The sequence below is a fragment of the Gossypium hirsutum genome, chromosome A04, assembly GCF_007990345.1.
Source record: "Gossypium hirsutum isolate 1008001.06 chromosome A04, Gossypium_hirsutum_v2.1, whole genome shotgun sequence".
Lineage (NCBI taxonomy): Eukaryota > Viridiplantae > Streptophyta > Magnoliopsida > Malvales > Malvaceae > Gossypium > Gossypium hirsutum.
This window is the reverse complement of record NC_053427.1, coordinates 459,630-479,641: the sequence shown is the minus strand read 5'-3', so window position 1 is coordinate 479,641 and position 20,012 is coordinate 459,630. Positions and strand designations below refer to the sequence as shown.

The 20,012-nt window shown below is 33.3% G+C and overlaps 1 protein-coding gene and 1 long non-coding RNA gene across 5 annotated transcripts; one reads left to right on the top strand and one right to left on the bottom strand.

Moving 5' to 3' along the window:
* LOC121202925 (serine/threonine-protein kinase D6PK) lies at window positions 1–3,378 on the bottom strand. 3 transcript variants are annotated; one of them, XM_041110657.1, is made up of 4 exons: window positions 3,072–3,329; window positions 2,463–2,604; window positions 1,351–2,341; window positions 1–1,055 (listed from the first exon to the last, which is right to left on the bottom strand). In XM_041110657.1, exons 3-4 carry the CDS (start codon window positions 2,175–2,177, stop codon window positions 191–193), a joined length of 1,692 nt encoding a protein of 563 aa, XP_040966591.1. In that variant the 5' UTR covers window positions 2,178–2,341; window positions 2,463–2,604; window positions 3,072–3,329; the 3' UTR covers window positions 1–190. The 3 variants fall into 3 exon arrangements, with proteins under 3 accessions (XP_040966591.1, XP_040966592.1, XP_040966593.1); XM_041110658.1 differs by lacking the exon at window positions 2,463–2,604 and having other exon boundaries at window positions 3,072–3,378; XM_041110659.1 differs by lacking the exon at window positions 2,463–2,604 and having other exon boundaries at window positions 2,954–3,074.
* Window positions 3,379–8,014: 4,636 nt separating this feature from the next.
* Window positions 8,015–10,595, top strand: LOC107931137 (uncharacterized). 2 transcript variants are annotated; one of them, XR_005925350.1, is made up of 2 exons: window positions 8,015–8,131; window positions 10,294–10,595. It is a non-coding gene; the product is annotated as an uncharacterized lncRNA (long non-coding RNA). The 2 variants fall into 2 exon arrangements; XR_005925349.1 differs by lacking the exon at window positions 8,015–8,131 and adding an exon at window positions 8,513–9,067.
* Window positions 10,596–20,012: the final 9,417 nt, after the last annotated feature.

Sequence of the window (20,012 nt, the reverse complement as noted above, 5' to 3'; positions counted from 1 at the left end):
GAAAACCAAGCCCATAGCCTTTCAATATGCAAAATCAAATGATGTTTTCACTTATGCAAAATACAAATTTGAAAATTAAGACAATCAAGCATATATGATCATTATCATTTCTAGAAACTCTAATTTGCACATCATCATGAACTCTTACATTCCCTCGAAATAAGAAAAAGAAAAATGGTTCAGAAAATAATTAAAAGAAATCGAATTCAAGATAGTTACTCTGATCCTTAGTAGCAGGAACAGAAGGTTTATCACCAGCTGATGAGGTAGGGGTTCGAATCCGTTCTATCTCAACCGGTTTTGGAATCTCCGGTGGACTTGCACAACGGATTAAAGCCCAGTTTACACCTTCAAAGAAAGGATGTTGCTTAATCTCTGTTGCTCCTCGCTTGTACGCCAACCTATGCTGTGGCTCTTTGACCAACAGGCCCCTTATCAAATCTTTTGCTGAAAAACTTACTACCGGTGATTCCGGGAACCTCAAGGGCTGCCCTACGACATTGAAGAGGGTCGCTCGATTCCCAGACCCTTTGAAAGGAGTTTTACCAAACAATAGCTCGTATAAGAAGATCCCAAATGTCCACCAATCAACAGCACTTCCATGTCCCTCACCTTTGATAATTTCAGGCGCCAAGTACTCGTGGGTTCCCACGAATGACATGGAGCGAGCATTTGTTGGCTCGGCAATAAGCTCGGGCAATGGACTGACTTGGTTCCCCATATCATTCTTGGGTTTGCGATCTTTTTTGGATTTTGATGAAAAGAAACGGGGTGAAAAACATGTCGTAGGGGCGACACAAGATGGCTGGATGCAGGAAGGCTCAATGCAAGCTGGTTGTACACAATAACCCGAATTCTTTCGCAAGGGTTCAGACTCAAGTGTGGATGACTTTATTAGTGTTGGACTAACAGTACAACGAAGGGAAAGATCAAAATCCGAAAGCATTATATGTCCATCTTCTCGAACAAGAACATTTTCCGGCTTGAGATCACGATAAACAATACCAAGCATGTGGAGATATTCCAAAGAAAGGAGAACTTCTGCTACATAGAACCTGCATATTCAATAGCAATGACTATCGTAATTTGGTTTAAAGAAACAACCGGTGTTACGTAAATCATGGTGTAAAAGATTTGCAAAGTTATTTTGTTATATTTCAACTTGACTTATAAGGCAGTCTGCTGATTTTATCCAATAGAATTGATAAATATCTAAGGAAGCATGGCAACACAATGATACTAACACTACTATCAATACCAAAAAAATCAGAAAAAAATAATCAGATATTCTAGAAAATTGATCAGGATTTAACTCAAAAGATATGTTATAAATAGGAAGAATTCTCATACTTTACTGCTTGCTCGGTAAAATGCTTTCCCGGTTGTCTTTGTCGTAGTGTATGCAAATCACCTCCAGGGCAGAACTCCATCACTAAACATGAAAATTTTTCAGTCTCGAAATGCGTATACAATGTTGGAAGGAAAGGATGGTCCAAGGATTGTAGTATTTCTCTTTCTGTTTGAGCTCGAAGAAGTTTCTTACGACTTGCTAGAGATGCTTTATCCATCACCTTCATTGCAAAATAACACTTTGTTCCACTTAATTCCGAAAGATAGACACTTCCGATATCTCCATAGCCTAATCTCTTCAGTAATCTAAAATGGTTCAAACCCAACACACCATCTTTTGCTCGGACAGCCTGTATGGCTTCCCACCTTATATCATTTGCCTTATGAGGTTTGTTGATACTGCTACTTAAGCTGCTACACGTACTTTCATCGCTCACATCACTGCTTGTACTACCTCTACACATACTGCTCTTTCCACTCTCAATATAATCTGGACGATCACCGACTTTGGCACCACCACTAACCTTGATAACGCCAGTGGCCCCATCACTGGATTTAGCCAAAGCTGAATTACTTCCATGTTCCAATGCTTTCTTCTCCAGTTCACCAATCTGACTTAATCCAGAACCAACATGATTTTGAACCTCTTTCGGAGAAATCAAAGATAGACCTGAATCTACTTTCTCCGTCAAGGAATCAACGGACTCTAATTTATGGGATTTCGATGGTATCTCTGATTTGCTCGTCTTTGGGATTTGTATAGGAGAAGGCCTGCGAGAGTTACCTTTGGCTGTTTGTGAAGGTCTGGTGCCGGATTTCGAGGCCATCAAAACAAGGCAATTTTTTTACACAGATTTGACTACACAAACCATTACTTACTCCCAGCCATCGATACAAGGTTTGATTCACTGGCGGTCCAAGTTACCTTCATCTTCAACTCCATCAACAACAAACTGATTTCTAAAACTTAAAAGAACATGGACGTCACCACCTGCAAACAAAATTTTGACAACTATGAAATATTCAAAGAGCTAAAGCATCACTAACTAAATGAAAATCTACAAATCACAAGTAGCTGCTTGATTTATAACATAAAAAAAGAACAGGGGAACCTAGAATTTGACACTGTAGTCCTTCAGGTGGCAACTAATCAAATATCAAAACCAGATCCTGATAACACCCTTTTCAATAGTAAGTGAAATTCATAAATTGGTAGCCACAATAAGTATAGCTTTACCAGGATAAATAGAAAACCTATAAGAAAAAAACAATGAAAAGTGGTTTAAAACAGACATATTTGCAAACAAAACCAGATTGAGATTATCACCAAAAGATAACACATTTTTTTTATTATAATTTCATTGTATTAAAAAGGAGAGCAGCTAAATAACTAGAACTGCAATACTTTTAGTCACTAAGATTGAAAAAGGTTAAGAAATAAAAAAGAAGTTAAAGAAATCAATCAAATCACAGCAACAATACATTCATAGTTCCATAAAAAAAAATTAAAAGAAGTACAGAGAAGAATAACAATCAAATAGAAGGTAAGAACAAAGTAAAGAAGATTCATAAATATCTCTTCAGAAAAACAGAAAAGACCCACCTTTGGATCCAAAATCCCACCAACACCCGTATGTTAAAAAGTTAAAAATAAAAACCCAGCAAGGGAAGCCTAAAACCATTTAAAAGCTAAAGAGCAAAGGGGACAAAAAAACAAGTACCTTATATGTATTTTCGAAGATCAGAACTTTGAAAGGCCTTTGCTTTAGCAATGGAGCAAAAAGAAGCCAACTTTCTCTCTCATTCACTTACTAACTACTGAAATATGAAATAATTAATGGGTTCTTCCACTTCCATGAAAATATGTGGAAAGGGAGAAAAGAAGGAAAGAGAGGGGTTGGCTTGGCTTGGCCTGGGTCTACCATGGAAAAGGAAGAGAAAGGAGGAAGGGTCAAAGTTAAAGTAGCTTTTTGGGTTTGGGAGGGGATGGTTCAATTATTTCAATGCATGAATACTGTTTTGTCCTTAAGGAAACGACAATGCTATTGATTTAATATTTAATCATTTATAAAAAAAATAAATTTCTTTTTTAGTCATTTAATTACAAGAAATTATAAAATAAAGTCACAAAATAATTATTTAATTATTTAATTTTGTTAATTTTTTGTCAAAACATCAGAAAAATCAAAATAATTAAGTGACCAAAAAAGATAAAATTAAATGACTAAAAAATAAATTTAATAATAACTGAGTGACCATTAATACAATTTACCCAAATTTTTTATATGTGAAAGGAAAGAAAAAATGTTTACTTTTTTGTGAGAAAAAGGATGTTTGTTTTCCTATTTAAGACCTAAACTTCTTTAAGGGCCTCCTTTTTGAATTTTGGTGGTCCATAATCAAACAGCTTTACTTTTGCTTTTAATTTTATGGTTTGTGGTTGATATTGTTGTTATCAATGATAAGCTTTGGACATGTCATGGACCATTTTACTTTCACTTAATTAAGTAATAATTCTAAAAAAAATAAATTTATGTGGGCTATCTTTAATTATGTGTTGATTTAAGTGTTATCATATGTGGTCGATTGAGTCATGGTTTGATTGATATGAGTATTATTGTCAATGTAAAAGGATATGTTCGAACTGATATACCAACTGATTCTCAATCCAATCAATTTGACTAGACGATTCGGTCTAGTTTCAATTATAATCAAATCTAATAATATTAGATATAATGCAATTCTATAAATTATATATATTGAATATTAATATCATTATAAATTCTTATAATGATAATCACTCTCCAACCCTTAAATAGAAGGATAATGCATTTCATCACGCACAAATCCACGTCCTCTTGTACTGACAATAATATTGATGCTAATCAAACTAAGACTCAATTAGATTCTATAAATTATATAAATATTATTTAGATTTGTATAAGGTGGTAGTTAAAATTCTTATCAGATACTCGTTTGACACGATTCGAACTGTATAATCTTATCTCTACTTTTATATAATAAAAATATATAAAAATATTAAATATTTAAAAGAAACTTAGAATAGCAATGATGAATAAGATCAGACATCTAGGATTGAGATGAGTTGGACCTCTTTCAACACTTATCTACTCAAAAGCTTGGTGGGGAACTTCCTTTGGAAACTTTTTCATATATAAAGGAAGATATGGAGTTTGATGTGGACAGTGTCTTCTTTTGGGATGTGTTTTTAACACAACATTTTATTTGGATTTTTTTAGAATATTTTATAATAATAAAAAAAGAAAATTTAAATATATTTATACTAAACAATATCCTTAATAAGAATATATATATGTATATATAAGGAGAATGGGATCTTCATTGGTTCCAAGAGAATATCTGCATGAGGAGTGGGGGAGGGGGGTAGAACTATTCAACCCTTAGAAATGAAAATTTCAACAAAGATGTAACCTAACTCTTTCTTGTCATCATTGAATTTTGAATGTTTTAGAAAAGGAATCAAAGACCTAACTGAATTTTTTTCCTAAAACACAAAAATTAAATTTGTTATTTTTTTATTATAGGTTCTGATTATATTTAGTTTTTTTGACACGATGTCTAAAATTATGGATAGTCTTTTCCCAACTTAATTATATATAAAATGATACTATACTTTAACGCATTCGAACCTACGTCCTCCTACAATTATTGGTGTTGCCATCAAATCCATTAATTAATTAATACCATTTTATTTACAACAATAAATTCCATTTAGTTTAATTATATATGTATATACATAAGTTAGTGGGAAAGAGAAAAATGGCATTACCCTTAGTTTTTCCTCTTTCGTTCTCATCTCATTTCACCATCCAAGCTAAAGGAGGAAGAAAATTTTGTTTAGTTTTCTCCCCATTTTCAAACCAAAAATCTAGGGGTAATAAATGTTTTTTTTTCTTTTAAATTATTGATGGATATTTATTAAATGATGATAGTTAATACTAGCACAAGTGTTAGATTAGATAATTATTATTATTATTTGAGTTAGTTGACATTAATGAACCCTAAGATAGTAAGAAGCATATGGTAGAATAAACTTGATGTTGTAGTAAATATGTTGGTGATGAAATAAGTAGCTTGAAATTAAATTGAAAGTTAATGGTTATGTTGTTAGCATTAAATTGAATAAAATTAAAGCTGTTAAAAATTGATGTTATAGGTTGAAAGCTTGAGGTTCTTAATGATTAATTACAAAGTTAGATTTTGATTTGATAGGGAAAATTGAGAGATACAGGGTTTTCGGGTATTAGAGTTTTAAGGGACCAAATTGAATTTAATGCATTCATGTTTGATTCTGTTAGGGTTTAAATGTGCCAAAGGTCCCTATACTCTTTTGAAATTTAAAAATTTAGTCCTAATACTTTACTTTTTGAGACATTAAGTCCGTGTACTTTTTTTATTTAAAAATCTTAGTCCCTACATCTAATTTTACCGTTAAAGTTAACGGTGTCAAACGTAAAATAAGTTTTTTAGCTCTCAACATTTACATTTCTTTGTCAATTTGGTCCTTGCCCTTTAAAGTACATCGCTGCCATCGCTGCCAGGCAACTTGGGATAGCAAAATAAAAAAGTCTCAATTCCTAAAGGGTCGTGGACTTACTCGTTATGTAGAGATCCGAGTATCCATTTTAATGTCTATCGTCAGTTAATAAGGGCCAAAATGAGCAAGTGATCAATAATTATAGTGAATTGACATATGGAGTATGGAATATACTATTATATGAAATCATGAATTATCAAAATGAACATTGTATGGTGAATTATAGAGATTGAGAATTTGAGGACTATATGAATAAATAATATGCAAATATACAATGTATACATGTGAAAGTAATGGAAAATATTGATCATAATATATTGAAGGTGATATGGATCCTTGGAAAGTTGGTATGAAATCATATTATGAGATTATAATTTTATTTAATTTTTAACCATTGATTCTACTATGAAAAGGGAAAGAATGAAGTAGTGTTATACAACATTATACTTTTGTATATTTGTTATTAGTTTAGTCTAACTATATATTGAATTTGAATTATATTAGCACTATTGATTATTCAATACTTTAGCGTACAATTATGTTTGTTTCCATGTGCAGATGCAAGTCTCTGGCAAGTTATGTTAGGTCAAAGTTGTAACGCATCCAAGGTCAATAACTCAGCCCAGTTCGGATTAAATTTGGGTTTCTTCCGAATCGTATACTTAGTTAATGACATGTACCTAGATTTGGTGTTGTGGTTTATTTTCATTCTTAATGTCTTTGGGATCATTTTAATAACTTAACCTATAATGTTTTAATGATGGACTTTGGATGCTTGACATAGTAGGTGATAAGCATTAACTTGAGTGATCAAATGTGATAAATTTATAAACTAGATTGTATTAAATTGGGTTGAAATGAATGTTTGGTTTAAATGGTGTGCGAATGTGATAAAATGTGGTATATTGATGTTTTTTTTTATTTGGTATAATGTTTGGCTAAGTTTAATCACATTTTGGCTAAGGTTAGAAAGCAATGAAATAAGTAATTTAGGTTATTTTACCATTTAGTCTCGAGACATGTCTCAAGACCCTAATCATAAAAAAGTACCATTTGAGATATTGTATTGGTTATGGTCTCGAGACAATTGGACATATGTCTCAAGATAGAGTGACTTTTGTCTCGATTGTTTTGAAACAAGGGCATTGTAACAATCTGTTTTCTAGTGGTGTCGAAAATAGTGATTTTGGGACCACAAATCTGACAAGTGAGTCCATAAATATTATTATTTAATATTTCGAGACTAATTTGGTAATATATAGAATTTTGGATCTGATAAATTTTAACTTATTGAACAAATAGCAAAAATAAGTGGTTTGTCCCTAAAGTCAAGTGGTTTTAGAAAATGAGGTATCGAGACCTCGTTTCTATAAGCCGAGGCCATAAATATTTTTATTAAATATTTACGGAGTGTCTATATAGGTATATTGAAGTTTGGTCTGGAAATTTTTGTAATTTGATAGTTAATTAAAGAAAAAGGACTACATTATAAAAAGTACAAAAGTCAACTATATCCGATTACTTTATCACCCAGGGTCACCCAGAAATGATGAATCAGTATGTAAAATCTACCACCTCGGGTTGCCCAAAAATGATGGTTTTCAATCAATAATTTGACCCTATAGCATGTCTGTAACAGCCCAAAATTGGGTTTAGTCAGAACAGTGGTTTCGGGACCACAAACCCGACGAGAAAATTTTTTATTTTTATTATATTTTTATAGTCTATAAATTTATGAAAATATTTCGTAAAAAATTCATTCGAAAATTTTGACGTTTGAGCACTCAATTTAGTCAAAAAGACTAAATTGTAAAAAGTGCAAAAGTTGAGTTCTTTATATATGAGGTGCCTAATTGTTATGAGTTTTAAATTGAAAGTCCTTATCTGATAATTATTCCTTTAATAAGTTAGTGAATGGATATTTGTTTGGTATTTTTGAAATTTGGTTGAAATAAAAAGGGTAATTTTGTAAATTAATTAAAATAACCTAATAAGACAAAAATGATAAAAGCTATCATTTTTTTTCCATTCTTTCTTCTTCAACCGTGGGGAAAGAATCGAAAATGGCAGCCATGGATGAGCTCCATTCGGCCAAGCTTCTATGGCTTATATAGATCAAGAAAACATGAAATTTTGGATTAAGATCAGGGAAGAACAAAGTTGTGTGCTAAGTCAGGAAAGTTAGCCGTTTCGACATTTGAGGTAAGTTGATATGATAATAATACTGCAATAATGTTATTGCCTTGATATTAAATGAGATGTAAGTTTATATGTAAGTAATACATCAATTTTACTTGTATTATGACATTTTATAATAATATTGGAAAAATGTTTGTTGATAATTACTTGATTGGTGAAATTGTTGGAAAAGAGAGAGAAATCCCGGTTGAACCTTCGGAAAGATTGAATGATACAGATGGTACGTAGCTAGGTCACATGTATGGTGCTGAGTGCACATCATGTGTACAAGAAAGCTACGAGACATTATAATGTAGACAAGAGAGCTACGGGATATATGTAGCTAGGTCGCATGCGTGGTTCCAGGTGAAGGACACCATGTAGACAAGAGAGCTACGAGATAAACTGGCTAGGTCACATGGGTGGTACTAAGTGTTCACCATGTGTACAAGAGAGCCGAACTATATGATGGGTGGAGCTATGTGCTGAAACCACCAAGTATCGAGTATTGATCCGAAGTGTTCAACAGGAAACTTACTATGTACTACTTTGTGAGTTTTGTGAGGAATAAGTGCAGGAACTTGGTTATGTGAATGATGTGTTCATTAAGTGACTGGGATGTGGCAAGGTTATAAACAAGTAAGTTCGTACGTATTAAGTATTATTATATTGAGCATTTAATGCGTTGGAATCATATAAATGGAATATTTATGAGTATTTTAATGATTAATGATTTATCGACCAAACGAACGGGACTTAGTGTGCGAAGTATTGAGGATGGCACTTAGTGTGCAAGACATCCGAAATGACACAGTGTATGAAGTATTGATGATGACACTTAGTATGCGAAACATCCAAAATGGCACTTAGTGTGCGAAGTATCGAGGATGGCACTTAGTGTGCGAAACATCCGGTATAGCACTTAGTGTGCAAGACATCAATTGTGCAGCGACATTTCGTGTAAGTATGATTTTGTTATGGATCGGTACAGGTATGTACATGTATGTATGAGCTTGTTAATAAGCATTATTATAATTGAGATTTAATGCTGTATAATTGAATTATTGATGATTATGATTGTACGGAAGTATTTTATGAAAATTTGGCATTGGAAATTCCTGTTGAACCTTAAGAATAAATTAGGATACAAAGGGCATGTCATTAAAGTTACATTGATTTGGCTTCGGGCCATGATATTGGCACTTAGTGTGCGAGATTCCCGAGTATCCAATTTTTATTCTAAATAGTTCAACAGGTATATTGAAAATATGAATGAGTAATTTAGCCTTGACAGATTTGAGTTACTGTAGTAGTGTAAATTTGAAAATACACTAAAAATAGTGGAAAATGAATTAGAGGCAGAATAAAATATCGGATTAAAGCTTAATGAGTCTATATTCACATGAAAGAAACATGAGAAGAAAAAGAATTCCATATTGTGTGATATTTGAATTCTTGTGAAACAGGGTCTGAATGAATTCGAGATCCCCTATTCTGACTTTAGAAATTCACCAAAAATTTTACAAAAATTATTAAGAGTCATACCTTACATGCATGGATTCCTTATTGAGTCTATTTTTAGGGGAAATAAACGGCATGGTCGTTGGAATTCTGTACAGAAATAAATTCGGTTTGTAGTGCACAGGGGTCAGAGTGGTCATACCCTGAAACAGGGGAGACTTTAACTAATAAACTGTACTAATTGGCCCAACCAAAAATTCTAGAAAAAATTAGTAAGTAGACATATGAGTCTAGTTTCAATAGAAATAGACTAGAACATTATTCGAGTCTTGTACTATGATATAATTGAACTTTAGTACAGAAGGGTCGGAACTGTCAGACAATGAATCAGGGGTAACTTTAAGGAATAAACTGTACTATTTGGCTTAACCAAAAATTCTGGAAATTTTATGGAAGAAAGGAAAATAAGTCTAGTTTCATAGAAAATTAATGAAACTTAATTCGGAGTTTCGTAGCTCCAGATATAAATAATTTAGTGACTATGATTCAGGAAAACAGCCTTAGCTGATCTTGTGTAAAAAGATGAAATCATGTGATTAATGATTCTATTTTCTTGAGCATATTTATTGAGAAATGAGATAATATTGTTAATTAAATTGCTTATTGTTATTAATATTCCAACTTACTAAGCTTTTAAGCTTACACCATTTTCCCATTTCTCTTAGTGTTGTCAGGTTGGCTCGGGGTTGGAGATCGTCGGAAGTATCATCACACTATTAGTTTATCAAATTAGAATAATGGTAATTCTTATTTATTGTCAAATAAGTGGCATGTATAGATAATAAGTTATTGATATTAGGTAATATTATGATTTAGCCAAATGTATAGGCTCATTTTTGCTTCATTGTATATAGCCATAAAATTTGGCTCATAATGGTTAAAGTTATGTAAACCTATTTTATGTATGCATAGATAAATATCTTGGTGTGGCTAAGTTAAGAACACAAAAAGGGCTTGGAAAATAGCATATGATACACATGGGCTTGAGACACGGCCGTGTGTCTCAGCCGTGTGAAGAACACGGCCACCACACGGGTGTGTGGTCTAGCCGTGTGAACAAGTCAGTAGCTAGCTAATTTTTACACGGGGTCTAGACACGGGCGTGTGACCCTGCTTTGGTAAAAAAAAGTTACTAAGTGTTTGAAAGATTTCGGTTTGTTTCCAAACCAATTTCAATGATTGTTTTGGGCCTCGTAGGCCCTTTTAAGGGACAAATTATATATGTTTGAAAAGTTTAAAATTTGATGAAATTTTATGTCTTAGTTTTAAATGATTACAAGTACTTAAGTCCGGTAATACCTCGTACCCTGTTCCGGCGTCAGATACGAGTAAGGGGTGTTACAATGTCAACTATATCTGACTCAGTTCGAACAACTAATAGGGTAACCAATTTTTGATTCATTGAATATAGTTCAATTCACATTCTTCTATTCTCAATTTATCATCATATTATCATTTTATTATATAACACAACATACTTCAACTCAATTTCATACCAATAAACACATATCAATTAAATCATGCTATTTTCCATTCTATTCAATTCAATCATTAATCTAGATATTCAATCTTAAGCATATCAATTCAACTCAAATAACCATCATTATCTCACCTCAACGCCATATAATGCAAAATGACATGAACATGCAGAAAATAAATGGTTCTTGAATTATAGAAATACAAACTGAAATTTTAAGCTACTCCTCGGCAATTTTCAATTTCCGTTTCCCTCTCAACAGTTCCGTGTCAACGTTAGATAAATAAAATCATAAAATATATAATATTATCAAATTTCATTCAAATCAGAACCAATTACAAAACCAAGCATAGTTCAGTCCAAAGCTTCATATTGAAATTCGATTTCACAATTATTCATTAAGGACATCTTATTCATGTCAATTTTACATTTTATTCAATTTGGTCACTAATGTACAAAACTAAAAATTAAGCTTTACAATTTAGTATTTTTCTTTATTGAGCTTAATTTCTATCAATTTAACACCTAGAACATTCAAATCTCACAATGGAATCTCATCAGAACTTCACTAATTGATCAAATTAATCCTTGGGTTCAAATTAATCCTTGGGTTAGCTTAACCAAGCATTCAAGATCATAAATCTATAAAAAAAATGGTTAAGGACTTACTTGAAATTGAAGCTAAAAGCTTAAAAACCCTTAAAATATTAAGCCTTTCTTATTTTCTTCAATTTAGTTGGAGAAGATGAATCCCCGTCTCTTTCCATAAAAATTTGATTTATATAGTGAGATTAATTTGTTAAATAAGTTAATTAAACTTAATTTAATTAAAAAAAGCTTAATTTACTTAAGCTAATGGCTATACAATCACACCATCCACTAACACACATTTTAACATTGTAACATCCCGAAATAGGGCCTAGACGGAACAGTGGTTGCGAAACCACAAATTCGAGATAGAAATAATTATTTTATAATTATTTTAAGGTTTATGATATGATTGCATGATTGTGTGAAAATTTCGTGATGAAATTCTATGCATAAAGTGCTTAAGTTGAGATTAGGGACTAAATCGAATAATTCTCAAAACTTGCATTCTAGAAGTTTTTAGTATGAAATTGCTTTAGAATATTAATGAGGAGGTATTAAATATAAATTTGACCAATTTCTAAGTCTACGGACAAAAATTGGACATGGATGGAATTTTTGGAAAGTTTAGTAGTAAGGGCATTTTGGTTATTTGGATATTAAATGAAATAAAAATGGGAAAAATAACACAAAAATGGTCATCTTCTCAACTAGTTGCTGCCGAATTTTGCTCTCCTCCATAGCTGGGGTTTATTCAATTTTCAAGCTTCATAGTAAATGATTCCAAGCCCCGTTTTTAATGATCTTTACGTTTTTAGAGTCCCGGTAACTTGATTAAGCTTATTCTAGCAATAATTCAACCTAGGGTTCATATTTGGAAAAATACCCATAGATGAAATTTGTGTATTTTGGTGTTTTATGATAAAATATGAGGTTTTAAATTATGTTAGACAACTTGTGCTACTCGGTTTTAAGTGAAAACGAGTAAAATGGCTTAATCGGTAAAAATACCTAATAGTCATAAGTACATGTTAGAGTGTGAATTTGATGTTGCCATAGAAGGGAAAAATGATCAGCATGTCATAAAACATAAGAAAATAGGATGGAGTTTAATTTACGAGCCTTGGGGTAAAAATGCAAATATGTGAAAGTTTAGGGGCAAAAATGTAATTTTGCCAAAGTTTGGGTCAAGGACTGTTTTAATACATGTGAGTATTAAATAAGCTAAATTTTTTATATAGATCAAGAAGAACAAGATCCGGAGTTAGACCGAGGAAAGAAAAAGATAGTAGACTAAATCGATATAGTTGATCGTATTTTGTTTCAAGGCAAGTTTGCGGTAAATAAATGCAATATTATATTATTTTATGTTAATTTTGTTAATTTCCAGCATGTGTATATTTATTTTATGAAACTATTCAAAGAAGACTCAAGCATGAATTGACGGAGAAGTAATTTCAAAAAGTCCCGGTTGAACCTTAGGAATGTGTAGGATACAAATGTCATGACATTAGGGTTTAAGGATACCATGTAAGACCATGCTAAGGCATGGCAATTGGCAAGGTTTCTAAGGCAAGGAAATCATGTAAGACCATGTCAAGACATGGCATTGATAAGTTACTATAAGGCAAAGGTTCCATGTAAGACCATGCCAAGGCATGGCATTGGTGAGTTCATAAGGCAAGGATACCATGTAAAACCATGTCAAGACATGGCAATGGTAAGTTTCAAAAGGATACCACGTAAGACCATGAAAAGTCATGGCAATGGTAAGGTACCCGTGTATCCTTAGTATTCCAAGTGGTTCAACGAGAAAATTTAAAGAGAATATCGAGGTAAGGTAAGGTAAGACAAGTTCATGCTAGAAGAGCAAAGGTAATAATGTTCATGTATGCTTGATAAGGAAAAAGGTAAGTAAAATGTATTAATAAATTTGATTAAATAAGTAAGTATTTAAGTAAGTGAGTAAGTGAAGAAGTTTAAAATATGTCTATGACAATTAATGAAGTTGCATTAAGTAGTAAGATAATTCTTATGAATGTTGTTATTTATTTGCATGCAAACTTACTAAGCTTAATGCTTACCCCCTTTATTTTCCTTCTTTTTATAGTTTTGTCAAGCTAACTCGGGGATCGTAAAGTATGTCGGAGGTCCAGGCACACTATCACAATGGTTATTTTGGTATAGCTAGATGTTTCATTTTGAGTATGGCATGTATAGTATCGTAGCCATTTTGTGTGTATGATCTTATGATATGGCTGATAAATGGTGTAATATCCCGAATTAAGGCCTAATCGGAATAGTGGTTTCGTGACCACAAATCCGAGATAGAAATAATTATTTTATAATTATTTTGAGGTTTATGATATGATTGCATAATTGTGTGAAAATTTTGTGAAGAAATTTTTGGCATAACGAGTTTAATTTAAAGTTAGGGACTAAATCGAATAAGTTGCAAAACTTGCATTCTAGAAGTTTTTAGTATGAAATTGCTTTGAAATATTAATTAGGAGGTATTAAATGGTAATTTGACCAATTTTAAGTTCATGGACAAAATTAGGACATGGAAGGAATTTTTGGAAAGTTTAGTAGTAAGGGCATTTTGGTCATTTGGATATTAAATGAAATAAAAATAGGAAAAATAACCCAAAATGATCATCTTCTCCATATTGTTCTGTCGATTTTTTCTCTCCTCCATAGCTGGGGTTTCTTCAACTTTCAAACTTCATCGTAAGTGATTTCAAGCCCCGTTTTTAATGATTTTTATGTTTTTGAAATCCCGGTAGCTCGATTTGGCTTATGTTAACAATAATTCAACCTATGGTTCATATTTGGAAAAATATCCATAGGTGAAATTTGTGTATTTTGGTGTTTTATGATAGAATATGAGGTTTTAAATTTTGTTAGACAACTTGTGCTACTCGGTTTTGAGTAAAAACGAGTAAAAAGGCTTAATCGGTAAAAATATTTAGTAGTCATAAATACATGTTAGAGTAAGAATTTTATGTTGCCATAGAAGGGAAAAATGATCAGAATGTCATAAAACATGATAATAAGGGATGAAGTTTAATTCCCGAGCCTAGGGGCAAAAGTGTAATTATTTAAAAGTTTAGGGGCAAAATGGTAATTTTGCCAAAGTTCGTATTAAGGACTGTTTTAATGAATGTATGTATTAAATAAGATTAATTTGGTATTATAGATCAAGAGAAACGAGATTCAAGTCGTGATCGAGGGAAAAACAAAGTTTACGAGGAATAGACTCGATTGTTAAAAATTTTGTACCGAGGTAAGTTCATGAGTAAATAAGGTAGCATAATTGTTATTTTTAAGTTATTGATGTTAAATATATGATATGCTGATTTTTATCATGAAATATATGCTTTGTGGTTATTTTCGAATAAAATGCAAATTAAGTGTATTATTTATTAAATATAAAGTGCTACCGAGTATTGGTTTCGGTATTTTACTGAAGATGGAAAGGAGATGTGTTCGAGGAAAATCCCATTTGAACCTTAGGAATAGATTAGGATACAAGTGACATGTCACTAGGATGGTTGAACATCCGAACTCGTTGAGTTGAGTCCGAGTTCACTTATGGATGTGAAATGTCCGAACTCGTTGAGTTGAGTCCGAGTTCGTGAGATGTAACTAGGCATCCGAACTCGTTGAGTTGAGTCCGAGTTCACTTATGGATGCGAACGCCCGAGCTCGTTGAGTTGAGTCCGAGTTCACTTATGGGCGGGTTACATGGTAGCTTGGCTACAAATATGGCACTTATGTGCAAATTATCCATGTATCTGAGTTATATTCCGATGTGTTCAACGGGTAAAATTTCTAGTGAAATGGAAGAACACTTAAGATGCAGGTGACGTATTGGTAAGTATTGTAAAATGAAAACTTTGGACAGGTATGTACTTAACCTTCGGGTTGAAAATAGATACAACAACGATAAGGTGGTAAGATGATTAATGATGTTTAGAAATGTGATATATGTTTTGGTGATACCATGCTAAGGTTGTTTGGTATAATTGTATTGTTATGTTACTTGTTATTTGCATATGACTTACTAAGCATTTATGCTTACTCCCTCCTTTTCATTCACTGTAGTTTTGAACAAGCCGGCTTAGGAATCGGGACAGGTCGAAGGTTCGATCACACTATCCGAAGGACTCTTTTTGGTAAATGGCTTGTAAAACTTAAGTATGGCATGTATAGCAATACACCTATTTTGTGTAAATAATTTTGTGATATGGCCATGATTTGGTTGAGAAAATGCTTAATAATGATAAGTCATGGAAAATGCTAAGTTAGATCATGTTTGATGTCATAGAAGTTTAATATGTTATCTAGATCATAAAAACTCATGAAAAGATGAAATTTGCCATAAACAGAATATTGCAGCAACACTGACATGAGTTTGAAAATTTACTAAAAATCATAGAAATAGAATTTGGTGATGGATTAAATATGAAATTTAAGCCTAGTATGTCTAGTTTCATATAAAACAAATGAAACAAGTAAAGGAATTATATGTTATAAGATATTTGAATTTTAGTGAAACAGGGCCAGAGCGATTTCTGGATCCCCTGTTCCAACTTTAGAAATTTACCATAAATTGTAAAAAAATAATTAGGTGGTGTAGTTCATATTCTTGGAATCCTTATTGAGTCTAGTTTTGGAATAAATAAACTTCATAGTCATATAAACTTTTCACAGAGAGAAATATGGTTCGTAGTAAATAGAGGTCAGTCCAGTCAAGTCCTGAAATAGGGGTAACTTTAACTAATAAACTGTATTAATTGGCCCAACCAAAAATTCTATAAAAAAATTAGTAAATAAATATATGAGTCTAGATTTAAGGAAAATTTACGGATCTTGATTTAGAGTTTTTTAACTCGAGATATGATTTTTTTTGTAACTGTGATGCAGGTAGCTAGAAAGCTGTGAATGTAGAAATAAATGATTCGAAGTTCTTAATTCGATAAATTATGTTCGGTAACACCTCAAGCTTGACTCCGGCGACGGTCTCGAGCGTGGGGGCGTTACAAATGGTATGTAAATGTTTGATAACGATTAACTATAGGAATGGCTAATCAAGGACATGTTTGGTGTTATGTATGTGTAAATGCTAGTTATTCCATGGAAATCATGAAAAAGGTGAAATTAGCACAAAACAGAATCAGACAGTAGCAGTGACGTGAATTTGAAAAATCACTAAAAATAGTAGAACTGGAATTAAATGATGAATAAGTTATGAAATTAAATATTATTATGTCTATTTTCAAATGGAAGAAACAAAATACGTAAATGAGTTATACTTTATGAGATATTTAAGTTTTTGTGAAACAGGGCCAGAGCGATTTCTGGATCCCCTTTTCTGAATTTGGAAATTAGCCATAAATTTTAAAAAAATTATTAAGAGTCATACCTTACATGCATGGATTCCTTATTGAGTCTATTTTTAAGGGAAACAAACGGTATGGTCAGTGAAATTATGTACAGGGAGAAATTCGATTCGTAGTGCACAGGGGTCAGAGTAGTCATACCCTGAAACAGGGGAGACTTTAACTAATAAACTGTACTAAATGGCTCAACCAAAAATTCTGGAAATTTTATGGAAGAAATATAAATGAGTCTATTTTCAGAGTAAATTTACGGAATTGGATTTCGTATTTTGGAACTCAAGATATGAATTTTTAAGCGACTAGGATGTAGATTGCCAGCTTGTCTGGAAGTTCTAAAATAAATTGTTTGAGCTATTTAAGTAATGAATTAAGTCCGTTAACACCTCGTGTTCGACTCCGGCGACGGTCTCGGGTACGGGCGTTACATTTATTGGTATCAGAGCCAAGTTTTAGTCGGTTCTCGGAATATTTAGTATGAGTAAGAGTCTAGCTATACATGCCATACTTATGTATTGATAGTGTGACGACTCCTGACGATTTTAAAATGTTTTCTTTTATAGTTATGGATCCCGAACAAGCTGGTGCAGATGATGTAGAGAGTAACGTGCCCGCTCCCACAGAAGGGACGGTGCCACCAAATAGTAGTGAAAGGCCCATTACAGTTAGTCAGGGAGGAGGGGCTCGAGAAGCCTTCTTCCAAGCTATGAATGAATGGTTTGCCGAGTTCATTCGGACGAATCAGGCTGTTAGACCTCCACCCCTTCATGATCATCAGACCACCCATGTAGCTCCTCCAGTCACAGGTACGGTTATAAGAGAAAAACCACCAGTTGATAAAATCAGAAAACAAGGAGCCGAAGAGTTTCGAGCTACAAAAGATGATGATGTAGAAAAGGCAGAATTTTGGCTCGAGAATACTATCAGAGTCTTTGATGAGTTATCCTGCACACCTGAGGAATGTATGAAATGTGTTGTATCACTCCTTAGAGATTCGGCCTACCATTGGTGGAAGACACTTGTATCAGTTGTACCGAAAGAGAGAGTCACTTGGGACTTCTTTCAGGAGGAATTCCGTAAAAAGTACATCAGTCAGAGGTTTGTTGACCAGAAAAGAAAAGAGTTTCTAGAGTTGAAATAGGGCAATATGACAGTAACTGAATATGAGCGCGAGTTTGTTAGACTCAGCAGTTATGCTCGAGAGTGTGTGTCTATAGAGGCTATTATGTGCAAAAGATTTGAGGATGGGCTTAATGATGATATCCGATTGTCTGTTGGTGTCCTAGAAATAAAAGAATTTGTTATCCTAGTTGAGAGAACCTGTAAGGCAGAGGAGCTGTTAAAAAGAAAGGGCAAATTTGAAATTGAGACACAAGACACGAAGAAAAGACTAATGAGCAAGTCATTTCAGTCTACATCCAAGAGGCCTAGAGAGTTCTCCACTAGATCTAATTTTTCAGCTGGATATTCTAGCCGAAACAGAGGCAGAAGATTTATGAGTCCGAAAGCTCAGACCACTTCGATTGCAAGTGTTGCCAGTGTTCAGCCTGATAGACCAGAGTGTCCCCGATGTGGTCGACATCACCCAGGTTAGTGTCAAGCAACTGAGACAGGTTGTTTCCGATGTGGTGCACCAGACCATTTTATTCGAGAGTGTCCCGAGATGATAAAAAGGGAAGCAACACCGAGTGTAAGATCAGGAAAAGCTTCTGTCAGAGGCAGACCACTGAGAAATTTTGGAGTTGGGGAAAATAATAGAGGTGCATCTAGAGATTTAGCAGTGAGGCCAGATGTTAGAGCACCTGCGAGGACTTATGCTATCCGTGCTCGCGAGGAGGCATCCTCCCCCGATGTGATTACGAGTACATTTTCTCTCCATGATACTAGAGTTATTGCTTTGATTGATCCGGGTTCAACCCACTCATATGTTTGCATGAAATTGATGCCTAGTATGAGTATGCCTATATAATCTACAGAATTTGTGATTAAGTATCGAATCCATTAGGCAAGCATGTATTAGTAGATAAAATATGTAGAAATTTCCCTTTGATGATTAGAGGCTACTATTTTCGGGCCGATCTCATGCTATTGCCATTTGATGAGTTTGATGTGATTCTTGGTATGGATTGGTTGACTACACATGATGTGATAGTGAATTGTGGAAAGAAATTCATTGAGTTGAAATGTGAAAATGGTAAAGATTCTAACTCGAGAGGTAAAGCAATTAATGAACAAAAGTATTGCACTTGTGAAAGTACTATGGAATAGACATGGGGTAGACGAGGCTACATGGGAGCCCGAAGAGGCTATGAGAAAATAGTACCCAAATCTCTTCACAGGTAAGATTTTTGGGGACGAAAATCCCTAAAGGGGGGAGAAATGTAACATCCCAAAATAGGGCCTAGACGGAACAGTGGTTATGAAATCACAAATCTGAGATAGAAATAATTATTTTATAATTATTTTGAGGACTATGATATGATTGCATGATTGTGTGAAAATTTCGTGATGAAATTCTATGCATAAAGTGCTTAAGTTGAAATTAGGGACTAAATCGAATAATTCGCAAAACTTGCATTCTAGAAGTTTTTAGTATGAAATTGCTTTAGAATATTAATGAGGAGGTCTTAAATAGAAATATGACCAATTTCTAAGTCTATGGACAAAAATTGGACATGGATGGAATTTTTGGAAAGTTTAGTAGTAAGGGCATTTTGGTCATTTGGATATTAAATGAAATAAAAATGGGAAAAATAACACAAAAATGGTCATCTTCTCAATTAGTTGCTGCCGAATTTTTCTCTCCTCCATAGCTGGGGTTTCTTCAATTTTCAAACTCCATAGTAAGTGATTCCAAGCCCCGTTTTTAATGATCTTTACGTTTTTCGAGTCCAGGTAACTTGATTAAGCTTATTCC

Bases quoted from the DNA above. Each gene is read 5' to 3' on its own strand.
- LOC121202925 (XM_041110658.1), bottom strand. From the start codon at position 2,177: ATGGCCTCGAAATCCGGCACCAGACCTTCACAAACAGCCAAAGGTAAC. The intron at 1,056-1,350 runs GTATGAGAATTC...TTGAATATGCAG, and splicing joins TTTACCGAGCAAGCAGTAAA to GTTCTATGTAGCAGAAGTTC.